This window comes from Nicotiana sylvestris, chromosome 5 (genome assembly GCF_000393655.2).
Source record: "Nicotiana sylvestris chromosome 5, ASM39365v2, whole genome shotgun sequence".
Classification (NCBI taxonomy): domain Eukaryota; kingdom Viridiplantae; phylum Streptophyta; class Magnoliopsida; order Solanales; family Solanaceae; genus Nicotiana; species Nicotiana sylvestris.
This window is the reverse complement of record NC_091061.1, coordinates 77,452,991-77,467,985: the sequence shown is the minus strand read 5'-3', so window position 1 is coordinate 77,467,985 and position 14,995 is coordinate 77,452,991. Positions and strand designations below refer to the sequence as shown.

General features: G+C 40.1%; 1 protein-coding gene across 1 annotated transcript; it reads left to right on the top strand.

The window, feature by feature from the left end:
- The first annotated feature begins 6,165 nt into the window (after positions 1-6,165).
- LOC104212710 (actin-7) lies at positions 6,166-9,025 on the top strand. The gene is made up of 5 exons (XM_009762061.2): positions 6,166-6,301; positions 7,179-7,248; positions 7,363-7,756; positions 7,834-8,447; positions 8,536-9,025. The coding sequence occupies exons 2-5, from the start codon at positions 7,189-7,191 to the stop codon at positions 8,599-8,601; spliced, it is 1,134 nt and encodes a 377-aa protein (XP_009760363.1). The 5' UTR covers positions 6,166-6,301; positions 7,179-7,188; the 3' UTR covers positions 8,602-9,025.
- Positions 9,026-14,995: the final 5,970 nt, after the last annotated feature.

Below are 14,995 nucleotides of genomic sequence, written 5' to 3'. Positions count from 1 at the left end.
GTGGATGACGTGTTGTGGTTCTTTTGGTTCGTTTGTCCTGTTCGCCTCTCTTTTCCGAAATTGGTTTTTGGCTCGATCGTTGAGGAACTTTCGAAGGTGCCCTTCGTTGATCAGTTGGGCTACCTCTTCTCGAAGTTGTCTACAATCTTCGGTCCTATGACCGTGGGTGACGTGATATTTGCATGCCAAGTTAGGGTTCCTCTATGAAGGGTTTGACAATATGGGTTTTGGCCACCTGGTATCTTTGATTTTACCTATGGCCAATACGATGTCCGAGGCATCGATGTTGAAGTTATACTCGGATAGCCGAGGTGCCTCTACTAGCCTAGTGTGCCTATTGAACCCGATTTTACTCATGAGTCCCCGGGAGCTTTGACCTCGATCTGTCCTTTGATCGCCTCGAGGTATATTATGCCTTGGGGCGTTTCTTCGATCTTCTACATATGACTGGTATTTTCCTTGTTTGGCATCGACTCCCTTTCTGTAAACCTTTGTTCCTTCGTTAAGAGCCTGCTAGGATATACTGAGCCCAATGAGGCTCCTCATTAGTTGTCTTCGACCCTGATCTTCAATTGATACCTGTTTTGCATATCCGCCCAGGTTGCGGTGGGATATTCGATCAAATTTTGTTTTAGCTCCTTCGAGGCTACCGAGCTTCGTTCGTTCAAACCTTAAGTGAAGGCTTGTACTGCCCAGTCATCATAAATTGGTGGTAATTCCATTCGTTCCATCTGAAAGCGAGATACAAATTCCCTTAGCATCTCGTTTTCTCTCTGTTTGATTTTGAAGACATCGGATTTTCTGGTGGAAACCTTGATGGCACCAGCGTGTACCCTCACAAAAGAGTCTGCCAACATGGCAAATAAATCTATTGAATTTGGGGGTAGGTTATGATACCACATCATAGCCCCCTTCGACAGTGTTTCTCCAAATTTCTTCAGTAAGATGGGTTCACTTTCGTCATTCCCTTTTACAGCACAAGTATAAGCGGTAACGTGCACATTGAGGTCCGTGGTCCCGTTATAATTCAGTACATCGGGCATTCTAAATTTATTTAGGATAGGCTTCGGAGCCGCACTTGATGGGAACGGTCTCTGCATGAACTTCTTTGAATTTATACCCTTCAGAATCGGGGGTGCCCCGGGGATCTGATCGACCCTCGAGTTATAAGTCTCTATTTTTTTGTCGTTAGCCTCTATCTTCTTTTCTCTTGATTCAATCCTTTTGGTAAAGTCCTTGAGCATCTTCATAATAGCGCGGTCCATTGCTGACCCGTTGTTACTCAATCTCTCTGGTGCCTGCTCGACTCGAGGAGCCATTTCCGGTGCTGCTGTGGTTGGAGTTTTTTGTTGACTTTGCAGCTGAGCAATAGCCACTTCTTGTTCTTGCAACATTTCAAAAATGACTTGGAGGCTGACTCCTCCTTATTCCATTCCTCGTGTTTCTTGGCCTCCAGCCTGGTCTTCCCTGCGTTCGTTCCTTACGGGGTCTGCGCCTGCTTCCGTGTTTAGAACGTTGTGGGAGCTGATATCAACTTGCTCCACGTTTGGTACTCCCTCAGGGTTTACATGTAGTACACCCAGCCGTATGCCGCTATTTTCTCCAAGTCCTTCACTGTCGTGAAGAGGTGCATTTTGTGTGCTAGACATGATTAAGCCTGGAATCAAAGAATCTTTGACAAGAAAAAGTGTGAAGAGTAATGTGTGCTATCAGAAAACTTGCACCAAAACAATCGCTATTATTTTTAGACCCACGGTGGGCGCCAAACTGTTTACCTTGAAAATAGTATTTATAATTATATTTGATTTGTGGTTCTAAAATTACGTGATTTATCTTAATACTAGTTGTTAGGTAAATAATCCTAAGTGTAAATGAGCAAGAGATGATAAGCAAACCCATGTGGTCACAAGGTTGAGGGCCTCGAGCTCGGCAATATGGGACCTCGAGGGCAGCCTTTAAAGGTTGATGATGAGCAATAAATGAAGAACAATAAATGAGCAAGAGACGAACAATGAACAAACAAGCAATAACTATGTAGAGTAATTGTTGAGCACGTTTAAGCAAGAAAAGTAGAGAATGTTCTATTGTATTCAATGTTGTATATTATTCAACAGTTTCCCTTCTTACAAAATGACAAGGGTCCCCTTTATATAAGAGGGGGGAATCCCAACATAGTACATGTATAATAATAAAAAGGAAATGCTATTGGTACAGCTGTATAATGACTTAGTACGAATTGGTATTATTCTTGCAGACCTGGTCAGCTCTAACCATGTGTATTTGAGAATTTTCCTGTCGTTCCATGACTATCATCGATTGTACTACTCCGAGGTCGACCATAGTGAGCCTTCTATATGCTCCCTCGAGGGACACACCTCGGGGTCGCACCTCACTCTTTGCTTCGGGCTTCTTCGAGGTTAGGCGTGGGGCGGCATAGTAGCCCCAAAGCCGAACTCCCCAATTTTGGCCTTATACAGCCTTATTCAAATCTTTATAATCTACACACATTCTTTGTTTGTTCCTTTTCTTAGGAACTACTACTACGTTTGCTAACCACTCCAGGTATTTGACCTCCCGGATAGACCTTATTTTAAAGAGTTTAGTTACCTCGTCCTTGATGAAGGAATGCTTGATCTCGGACTAGGGTCTTCTTTTCTGCCTTACCGGATGAAACTTCCAGTTCAAGATCAGTTTGTGAGTAGTGATATCCGGTGGGATCCATGTCATATCGAGATGGGACCAAGCAAAATAATCCAAATTAGCTGTAAGAAACTGAATGAGTTTTTTCCTGAGCTCGGGAGTTAACCCCGTGGCCAGGTATACATTTCAATCGGACAGATGTTCGATCAGCACGACCTACTCCAACTCTTTGACCGTTGATTTGGTAGCATTGGAATCATCGAGGGCAATAAATGATTGAGGAACCTTGTAATCGTCTTCGTCACTCCCTTGCTTGTCCGATTGGGTCGAGACTGGCATCGATGATTGCTATTCGACTTCATGTTTTACTTTCAAACCTGAGCCCTTTGTCGATGAGAGTGCTGATATTGGAATTACTTCATCGATGGAAAACATCTCCTTTGCGGCGGGTTGTTTCTCGTAAATCGTCTTTATCCCTTCTAGTGTTGGAAATTTTAATACATGGTGAATGGTCGAGGGCACGACCCTCATATTGTGGATCCATGGTCTCCCGAACAGGGTGTTGTATCTCATGTCCCCCTCAATTAAAATAAAACTTGGTTTCTTGGGTGGTACCGACTATGTTTACCGACAACGTTATTTCTCCCTTAGTAGTTTCACAAGCCATGTTAAACTCGTTCAGCACTCGGGCTGCAGGTACGATCTGGTCCTGTAGGCCGAGTTATTCTACGACCCTCTATCGAATGATGTTGGCCAAGCTACCTGGATCAATTAGCACACGTTTAACTCGAGTTTTATTTATAAGTACAGAAATTACCAGTGCATCATTATGGGGTTGCATGATACCTTCTGCATCCTCGTCGTTGAAAGATAGAGTCCCTTCTGGCATGTAATCTCGAGTCCGCTTTTCCCTTATGATTGATACTTTGGTGTGTTTTATCATCGGACCTTGAGGAACATCGACCCCACCGATGATCATATAGATGACGTGTTGAGGCTCGTCTTGTTCATTTTGTTTATTGAAATCTCTGTTTTTGAAATGATTCTTAGCTCGGTCGCTTAGAAATTCTCAAAGATACCCATTGTTAAATAACCAGGCTACTTGTTCTCTCAATTGTCGACAATCCTCCGATCTGTGGCCATGTGTGACATGATATTTGCATATTTGGTTGGGATCCCTTTGTGTTGGATCAGTTTGTAAAGGTCGAGGCCACTTGGTATCTTTGATGCGTCCAATGGCCGATACGATGGCAGCTGCGTCCACATTAAAGTTGTACTCCGATAATCGTGGTGCCTCTTTGGGACCGATAGATCTGTCGAAGCTGTTCTTGCTCATGAGTCCCTATGAACCTTGACCTCGATCATTTCTTCTTTCATTTCGTGCAGAGTTTCGCCCAGATCTACTGCTACTACGATCTCCATTATATGGCTGATATCGATCTTTATTCGACCTTGGTTCTCGGTCAATATCCCTTTTGATTCTATCGACAGGTCTGATAGGATAAACGGACCCATAAGGAGCCCCAAGTTGATCGTCCTCGACCCTGATCTTTGATTGATACCGATTATGCACTTTGGCCCAAGTGACAGCCGTGTATTCTATCAAATTCTGCTTTAATTGCTGTGAAGCTACTGAACTTCGAACGTTGATTCCTTGAGTGAAAGCTTGAACAGCCCAATCGTCAGCGACTGGTGGCAAGTCCATCCGTTCCATTTGGAATCGAGACACGAATTCTCTAAGAATCTCGTTGTCCTTCTGCCTTACCTTGAAAAGGTCCGACTTCCTGTTTCAACCTTGATGGTCCCGGTGTGGGCCTTTACGAAAGAATCTGCAAGCATAGCAAATAAATCAATAGAATTAGGTGGTAAATTATGGTACCATATCATAGCTCCCTTCGACAGGGTCTCTTCGAATTTCTTTAGCAAGAAAGATTTGATCTCGTTATCCTTTAGATCATTCCCTTTGATAGCACATGTGTAAGAGGTGACGTGCTCGTTCGGATCGGTCGTTCCATTATACTTAGGAATCTCGGGCATGTGGAACTTCTTGGGGATTGGCTTCGGAGCCGCACTCGGGGGAAAGGTTTTGTAAGAACTTTTTGGAATCCAGTCTCTTTAATATTGGCAGTGCCCCCGGAATTTGATCGACCCTGGAGTTATAAGTTTCCACTTTCTTATCGTTTTCCTCGATCTTCTTTTCCCTCCAACTCGATTCGCTTTGTCAGTTCTTTGAGCATCTTCATGATAGCATGATCGGTCTCCGATTCTTTCTCGCTCGATTTTCTTGAAACCGATTCGACCCTTTGTACAACTTCCTAGGATAGCTCGAGTTCGACCCTGCTCGGTATGTGATTTTGGTTTTGGAGCTGGGCTATTACTGCATGCTGATCCTGCAACATTTCAAAGATCATCCGCGGGCTGATCCCGCCATCTTCACCGCCACGTGCGCTTTGAGCGACTGATCGGGCATCGCCACGGACGCTGCCTTCGGGATCGACGGCCAAATTTCCGTTGATGCTATATGCGAACTGACATCGATTGGATCTACCGCCGGAACTTCAACGAGTCCAACCGGGGGTACATCGTTCCCTGGTGCTATGTTATCATTTGTCCCGTGGTGGCCGAAATCATTGTCATCGTGTAGAGATGCTAACTGAGAGTTTGACATTTTTTAGTCCTGTAATCAAAGATACTTCAAAGAACAAGTGTAAAATAGTGTGTGTCATGAAATTTTGTACCACGTAACCACTATTATCTTTAGCCACACGGTAGGCGCTAAGTTGTTTACCCTAAAATCGGTTAACAATTGAATTTATACGTGTTTTTAAGGATACGTGATATAACTTGGTACAAATTAAGAAGAATAAATTAATATTGAAATTGACGATAAAAGAATAAATGCAAACCAGACGGGTTTAATAGCCTTGGCCTACGAGTTCAGTCACCCTTGAACCAAAGATGTTTCAACTTACTTATGAACATAGTAACAAGATAATAAAAGCTAGAAAATGACAGTATATTGCTTTGTATTGCGTGAATATGATGTGTTTTATCAGACCCCATTTATATAGTAGGGAGTCCTACTCTTGATACAGTTCTATATGAGGTAAGAAATCTCATGATTAGCTAATTAATCGGCCTCTTCTTGATACGTGCGGCAATTTTCGCCGCGATTCTCGCCCGATTGCGGATATTTCGGCTTTTCGTTATTCGGCTCGGTAAGCTTCCCTCGATCTTGTTTAATCTCTATTTTGCTCGGTCTCGACCTTGGCCGATCTCGAACTTGACCGGTCTTTGGGTCACGAGCTCAACGATCTAACTTTGCACCTAGTTCGATATAACACGAGGTCGAGCCTTGACCTATCATGTTCTAGTCTCGATTGGTCACACAAAAAGGCAAGCCCGATTTTGACAGTATAAAATGAATATATTCCGGTAACATATGAAAAAAAATAAAGAGAAATCATAAATTCATAGTCACTGTGTTTGTTCCTAGTATATATATAGTTGTCTATTGTCTTTAACACATTGATTCTCTTTCAACCTCCTTACAGCGTTTCAACAGAGTGTTGTAGAGAGAGAAAGCGAGCCGGCCTTCGTCTTTGGTTGGCTTTGCTTCTTGGATCCATCTTCCTCTCTTTTTTCCTCTTATCGTTTTCAGGTAAGCTATCCTCTGCTTTATCAGATCTTGTTTTTTTTTTTTTTAGCTTAATAGCTAAAAAATCAAAGCATTTCAGTTTTTGCATTGAGATCTATTAGCTGTGCTAAAAGAGCTATGATTTCTGATGTTCAATTGATGCTTTGTTTATTTTTTTTGCTATTTGTCTTTCTGATGTATTTACTGCTCTAATTGGTCAGATGAGGTTAGATTTAGGGGTGATATTTTGTGATATTCGGTTGAATTTATGAAGATCTGTTATTGTTATGATTTCTTCCCTTGTGAATCCGTCATGAAAGTGATTTTTGCTCAGGATTTTCCTAGATCTACCATTTTTTATTATTTCAAATGATTGATTCTTTTTTTAATAACCTCTCTTGTTGTTGCATAATCGAACTGTTTCCATAATTGCTCTTTTGAATCTCTGTACGAGAAAAACAAGGTTACCCTTTATAATGATGTCTGCAGTATTAAATCATTTGTGTTTGCCTAACTGAGAACTAACTTGACCGGGATTTAGTTTATTTCACTTGTCTAACTTACAAGTAAAACGTCCACCTCAATCTGTATCGGGATGTTTTTTTATGTGTTGACACCTAAATTTGTATATATTCTGCTAAACAGAATTGTAATTATTTCAAAAAATTATTACATTTGTGCTCAGTGTCTACAAAGGAATTAAAAAAATGCAAACTTTCCACGGCGTGAATACACTAAGTTATCAAGGGATTCAACATTTTATATATGCACAGAAATTTTTTTTTAGCCTATTTGCACACTGTAACTCTCCGACAAAGAGAATTCAATTGAACCCCCTTATACACTAAGCTATGCCACCTACTCATACTAGGGTGCTCATTTTATTTTCTTTTATTTTCAGGTGAATTAAGATGGCCGACGGCGAGGATATTCAGCCCCTTGTTTGTGACAATGGAACTGGAATGGTTAAGGTTAGTTTGTGTTTCTATTCTTTTGTTTTTACATAAAGCCCCGGTGATAGCTAAATTTTTAATGTGAATGAACTGTATAAGTTTTTTAATGAATAATTTGTGTTTGAAATGTAGGCTGGATTTGCTGGTGATGATGCTCCTCGAGCAGTGTTTCCCAGCATTGTGGGTCGCCCTCGGCACACTGGTGTTATGGTCGGAATGGGACAGAAGGATGCTTATGTGGGTGATGAAGCTCAATCCAAGAGAGGTATCTTGACCTTGAAATATCCTATTGAGCATGGTATAGTCAGCAACTGGGATGATATGGAGAAAATATGGCATCATACTTTCTACAATGAGCTTCGAGTTGCTCCTGAAGAACACCCTGTTCTCCTGACTGAGGCACCGCTTAATCCTAAGGCCAACAGAGAGAAGATGACCCAGATTATGTTTGAGACATTTAACGTTCCAGCTATGTATGTTGCTATTCAGGCCGTGCTCTCATTGTATGCTAGCGGTCGTACTACTGGTTAGTACTAGTCCTTCCATGATCCAAATTTTTCTGCCTGATGAAATAATTTTGAATTAATAAATAAATTTTTACAGGTATTGTGTTGGACTCTGGTGATGGTGTGAGTCACACCGTCCCTATCTATGAAGGTTATGCTTTGCCCCATGCCATTCTTCGTTTGGATCTTGCTGGTCGTGACCTTACTGATAGCCTGATGAAGATCCTCACTGAGAGAGGATACATGTTCACCACCACTGCTGAACGGGAAATTGTCCGTGATATGAAAGAAAAGCTTGCCTATGTGGCTCTTGACTATGAGCAGGAACTTGAAACTGCCAGGAGCAGTTCCTCCATTGAAAAGAACTATGAATTGCCAGATGGACAGGTTATTACTATTGGTGCTGAAAGGTTCCGTTGCCCGGAAGTTCTCTTCCAACCATCGATGATCGGGATGGAAGCTGCAGGTATCCATGAGACTACCTACAACTCCATCATGAAATGTGATGTGGATATTAGGAAGGACCTCTATGGTAACATTGTTCTCAGTGGTGGCTCCACCATGTTCCCTGGTATTGCTGATCGGATGAGCAAGGAAATCACTGCTTTAGCTCCAAGCAGCATGAAGATTAAGGTTGTTGCGCCACCAGAGAGAAAGTACAGTGTCTGGATTGGAGGATCCATTCTTGCATCCCTCAGCACATTCCAGCAGGTGAGCTTTTATTCTTGTGGGATTAATATTCTCCATTTCAAATACATTCTAGTTAGACTGATTTTTTGTTGTCTTTGTGCTTAATCAGATGTGGATCTCAAAGGGTGAGTATGATGAGTCTGGTCCTTCCATTGTCCACAGGAAGTGCTTTTAAGGTGTTGTTATTTTACTTAAAGTGCAAGTTTCCTCTTTGTTTTCCCGCTTTTGCTAGTATGTCCCCAGTAAATTTGGTTTTGCTGGGATGGATAAGTTTGGAGGTGGTGGGGCTATGAATGGAGGGCAACAAACAATTATTGCCAGTGTATCTCATGTTTCAACTCAATTTGGGTTATCTTCTCAGCATATTTGTGAGGTGCCGCCTGCAGTGTCCTTTTTGGCCTGGCACCATCACCATCCCCAGCTCCAAGTCTTTTCTCTTCTAGGTTGGTTGTAGTTTGAGGAGAGTGATTGTGTTGTTTTTTTCCTTGTCTTCTCTCATTTTCTTCTTTATCTGGATTCGCTCTTTTGTGGTTCTTTTTATTTCTTAAAACACTTTATGTTAATATTTATTGAATGAGAAAGTTTCTATTTTAGTGTCAGTTTGAGGAAATCACTGCTATTTTGTGTGGATACAGAAATTCTGAAACGCATATTGACATAATCTTCTAGGCGTTTTCAGCAAATGTTTGAGGCTAAAAACGTCGATGCAGATTACCCTTGGATGATGAATCTACACTTTGTAATATATTTGTTTCTTTCCACGAATTCAATATATATTTATTAAATATGGCCTTTTGTCTTAGTCGGGACAAACCTCCTGGTCAATTGGAGGGATTTTCAATTGTATTTCCATGAGGTAATTGATGATTGGTTTAACCTAGTTTAAAATGGCCAATTTGCCTTTGTGCCAAATGATTTTGGCTATACAGCTATACAATCATCGAGGAATTATATTGCAACACGATAAAACCAAAATTTGATGCATCGTTTTCCTATAATGGAACGATATGTAATTTAATCTTGGAGGAATGTTTATCTGAAGAAAACAACAAAAGATAATAGACTTTACAAAAGGGGATGTTAGAACCGCACGCCCTTGGCTTGGCTTGCAGAACTTCAAATCTCCCGAATGTAATTTTCAATTTGACTTTAAGAACTCAGAACGCAATTATAATAAATTTATAAGTTATAAGTTTTCAAAAATATTGAATTATTTGTGTTATTATGATTTCGCGCAGAGAAAAAGGAGGGGTTGAGATCTTTGTGATTGTCAATTTTCTATAGAAAATGCAAGCAGAATGAGGAGTCGCATCCTCTTTTTCTTTTTTCTTCTTTCTGGTGTTTCTTACATCTTTAATTGCGAGTGGATGTGGCTCATTATTTAATTGTGTGCCTCTACAGTGGCATATTCCATATCTATTTAAACAAAGTGAGGATCATAAACTAGAGACTTTTAGTATAGGGAGTCCAATTCTTCAGGCCCTTAATTTCCCCAAAGCAAAACGTGCATGGTGTGTTCCCTGCTCCTCAAAGTGGAAGAAAAATAAAAAAGAAAAAGGGTTGGAAATTGACATTTTTTTCTTTCTTACAATTATCATTAAGCAAATATTATTACCACAACAACAATAACAAGCTTAGTGTAATTCCTCAAATAGAGTTGGAGAGGGCAGTGTGTATGCAGATCTTACCCCTACCTTGTATAGATAGAGAGACTGTTCTCGATAGACCCTCCCTCGGCTGATGACAAACATAATCGCAACAGTTATAAAAATAAATACGGTAGTGGAGAAATCATGAGAAAAAGCAGGAATAAAACAAGATAATGAGATAATCAAAGCACAATAAACAACCGGTAGTATCAAAATCTAAGGAAAAGAAAATACACGAATAATACAGATACATCAGGTATGCATTAGATAGATGCTCGACTACCTACTAGCATTCTACCTTAATTCTCGACCTCCACACTCTCCTAGTAGGGGTCATTTCTTCGGTAAGTCGCAGTTGTGCTATGTCATGCCTAATTATCTCTCCCTAATACTTCTTAGGCCCACGTCTACCTCTTCTCAAACACACTATGTCCAACCTCTCACATCTTCTTACTGAGGCATCTGGACATCCCCTCTTCATATGCTCAAACCATCTTAAACTTGCTTCTTGCATCTTGTCCACTAGGAGGCTCCACCTTGTCTCGAAATATCTTCATTCCAAATCTTATCTCTCGTAGCATGCCTGCACATCCATCTCAGCATCCTCATTTTTGCTCTTTGCATCTTCTGGACATAAAGAATTCTTGACTGACCAACACTCTACTCCATACAACATAGTTGGTCTAACAACCATTCTGTATAACTTACCTTTAAATTTTGACGGCACGTTCTTATCACACAAGACACCAGATGCTAGCTTCTATTTCATCCACCCGTTCCAATACGATGTGATTTCATTGTTGATCTCCCCGTTTCCTCGGATTATCGGTCCAAGATACTTAAAACTTTCTCTCATGGGATAACTTATGAATGAATCCTCACTTCCACGCAAGCCGTACGTCACTGAATATGCACTCCAAGTACTTTGTCTCAATGCTGCTCAACCTGAAGCCTTTCGGGTCCACGGTATGTCTCTAAATCTCCAGCCTAATGTTAATACTGGCTCGCGTATCAGTACTATGTCATCTGCAAATAATATCCATCATGACACCCCCTTGAATGTGATTCGTCAGTACATCCACCATCAAGACAAATAAAAATGGGCTAAGAGCTGATCCCTGGTGCAACTCCATCATGACTGAAAAGTGTCCCCTAGTTTCCTCCCATAATCCTTACCCTGGTTTTGGCTCCCTCGTGCATGTCCCTAATCTCCCTAGTATATTCTACATGTATACCTCTAGCCTCCAAACATTTCCATGGAACCTCTTTTGAGACTTTATTGTATACTTTTTCTAAGCCAATGTACACCATATTCAAGTCTTTCTTTCTCTCCCTATACTGCGCCACCAGTCTCCTGACAAGGTGGCTTCTGCAATCGATCGCGCGACATGAATTCAAACTGGTTCTAAAAAATAGGCACACTCTTTCTCACCTTTATCTTCACTACCCTCTACTAGACTTTAGTAGTATGGCTCAGAAAACGTTACTGGACAATTTTAATGTATAGTTTCAAAAATCCAGATAATTTTTAGGAGGTACAAATCTGAGGGAGTAACCTTACGTTATGGAACTTTTACAAGCTCGTGAATCCGATGGCGTAGAGCCACATCTATACTGTTACACCAACCTACAATTTTCATGATTTTGCAAATGTTTAGTCATCTAAACTAGGTCGTTAGAAAGTATAGACAACTTCATGTGCTAGAGGTTATTTCTTATTTTATTTTAGGCAAAATACATAAAGCGGTCACTTTAAATTGTCCTCAACAACTAAGCAGACATCTCGATTAAACTCATTTGCAGTTAGACATTCCACAAGTCACATGTCCAGCATATGAGAGTAGCAGAAATGAGAATGTTGAGATGGATGTATGGACACACTAGATTGTATAGAATTAGGAATGAAGTTATTCGGGACAAGGTGGGAGTGGCCCCTGTGGAGGCAAAGATGCGTGAGGCAAGGTTGAAATGGTTTGGGCATGTTAAGGGAGAAGCACAGATGCCCCAGTCAGGAGATATGAGAGGTTGGCCTTGGGAGGTGAGAGGAGGGGTAGAGGTAGATCTAAGAATCCTTGGGGTGAAGTGATCAGGTAGGACATGGTGCAGCTTGAGCTGACCGAGGAAATAACCCTAGATAGAAGGGTGTGGAGGTAGAAGATTATGGTGGAAGGTTAGAATATAGTCGGGCGTTTCCCTTTGTCTTCCCTAATTCGATAGCATTACTGCTAGTATAGTATCCTTTTTCCATAGTATAGCCGTGTTTCTTGTTCTGTTACTACTTACCTTCGGTAATTCCGTAATTTTCTAGCAGGACTTCGTCATATTCTCGTGTGTTGCCTTGGACTTATCTGTCTAAATATACTATCTTGATATTACTTGTTATCGGTACTATCTTGTTATTCTTTGTTGTTATCTCCGGTTTAGTTTTCTAACTATTTGTCTTGCTATCACTTGCTATCAGGGATTCCTTCACCTGCTTTAGCCGAGGGTTATTCGGAAACAGTCTCCCTACCCTGGTAGGGGTAAGCCTATGTACATCCTACCCTCCCCAGACCCCACTTGGTGGGATTATACTGGATAGTTATTGTTGTTTGTCAGTTAGACATTCCAAGCCTTTAATAAAGTAAGTCAACTAAACACAGCCTACCTTGGTTGAAATACCTCTCTCGGATATAATCAAAAAATTATTTATTAGTACACACGTGGCTAAACCTAAAAATTAAAAATAATAAAAAACAAATTCCTAATAAACTAACAAATCGAAAAATAATTATTATTAGACTCATGGCTAAACCTTAAAAATTAAATTTAATACAAAAATAGAAATTCCTAATAAACTAACAAATCAACAAATTTCACATGTGCCATTTTCCCCAAAAAAATAAAATGAAACCTTTAATTTAAAAAAAGAAAAAAAGGAAAAACTGTGAAGCTCTCTCCAAACCTACAAAAAAAAAAAAAAAGAACGCACCTGCTTCTTCTCCCCTCCCCCTCCTTTTCTTTTTCTTCCTCACTGAAGATTAATAGTTAGACCGAAAAATGCTCTTTTGGCTACCACCCCTTATTTGTGTCTTTTTCCTTGAACCATAGCAAATTTTTTCTTTTCCCACAACTCTTTGGATAAAATTTCAAATCAGTGATTGTCTCTTCGATGTTGTCTCTTCATTGTCCTTCATTTTCAGTTTACTCTTTTAATAGATCCTATGATCCTTTTGTTTTTCTATCAATTTCTCTTATTTTCTTTGTCCATTTATTAGTTTTTGGAATTGCTGGTACTTGATGAGTCATATTTATTTAGATTTCTACTTCTAATTTTCGGATTCATGATAATCACTTTGGATTCTTTAAGTTTTTATCATTTTCATTTGAAAGCTAATCGATATGCAAATATATGCAGTAAAAATACACAAATGGTTGTGAGGCTTTGAGTTAATGGCAATCCTTCAATTTTTCTTAGGTTATTTACTTTTGAAATAATGGAGGTGCGGAGGGTGACAGAAACAATGAAGAAGATGAAGTAGTATGAAAAGGAGGAGGAAAAAAGTGAGATCCACATAACAGTGACAAGTGGACCGGTCCGGTCCCTAAATGGGCCAAGTAGGCCGGTCCAAATGGTCCCAGTCTCGGCCGGTCCCAAAATCAACGGGTCTAACGGTCCTGGGCTAAATGGTCTTTTGGTTGGAACCGGCCCGGGACCAGGCCCACGAATTCATGGTCTCGGGATAAACGGATCGGACCCGCGAGCTAAGTGGGCTCAACGACTAATTTTTTTTATTTTTTAAAAATAAATTAAATAGAAATTAGAGATAAAAAGATGTTAAAAAATATCTCAGGCAATGCCTTGTAAATTTTATTACAGAATTGTGACCTAAATTTTTTAATTTAAATTTAAAGACAAAAATATTGTAAAGAGATATTCAAAGCAATGCATTGTAATTTTATTATAGCATTAAAAAAATATGGCAATATCTTTCTTAGTCTTCCTCCCCCTTATGTAATGAGAACAACAAGGTGCTAAAACCACCATTGAGAAGAAAAAGAAACTAATCAAGATGTGCCAAAATACAAGTTACATAATACATACTAATTTTTGTTCATACAAGTTATATGGTATCTCTTACAAATTTCATAAATCCTTCAAGGTCCGGAGGAATTTTCGTTGGTGGTGGCGAAAAAGTAGCTTGGTCATCGCTGCTTCCGGGCGAAGCAGCATCCTCCGCAAGTTCAACTAGCATTTCTTCGTAAGCTTTGTCTTCCTCTGGTTGTGATTCAGCAAGTCCAAAATTTCTTCTTTCCGAAAGGATCCAATCTCTGAAAAGTACTGATTTTTTAAAGCTCTCCCTCATAGATGCTCTATAATCACCGAGTTGAAGTCTTTCTTGACTGAAAGCGCTCTCCGATGCTATTATCGAAGCTTGAATTGTAAAAATATCTCGGGCCATCCTTCAAAGAACCTAAAAGTGTTTTTCTTTGTCTTTCCACCATTGCAGAAGATTAAAGGAGTCGTCAGGATTCACTTCCTTAATTCCCCATGACAAATAAATTTCAAGCTTATTTAGTTGTGAAAAATCATTACTACTAGAACCTTGAGAACCCCGCCCACGCACTAAGTGCTCCTACTCCCACAATTCTTTTAGATGATTGAGAATCAGAAGAAGGAGTTGGAATATTTGGTCTAGCATGATTTAATGCAGCTTGATAAGCATTATAAATAGTTTGAGCATTTATTCTAATTAAGGCTATTGCTTCCGGAAGTTGAGACAACTCATCATCTGTCACGACCCCAGTTCACCCTCCGTGAACTATCGTGACGACACCTAGTCTCTACGACTAGGTAAGCCTAACAATTGTGGAAAAGGGAAAACAACAGATAAAACTAATAAAAACTGCGGAATAAACATAGCGAAGGTTTAAAGATGC

Coding starts and splice junctions, on each gene's coding strand:
- LOC104212710 (XM_009762061.2), top strand. CDS start 7,189: ATGGCCGACGGCGAGGATATTCAGCCCCTTGTTTGTGACAATGGAACT. Junction 7,249..7,362: donor ATGGAACTGGAATGGTTAAG/GTTAGTTTGTGT, acceptor TTTGAAATGTAG/GCTGGATTTGCTGGTGATGA. Junction 8,448..8,535: donor CCCTCAGCACATTCCAGCAG/GTGAGCTTTTAT, acceptor GTGCTTAATCAG/ATGTGGATCTCAAAGGGTGA.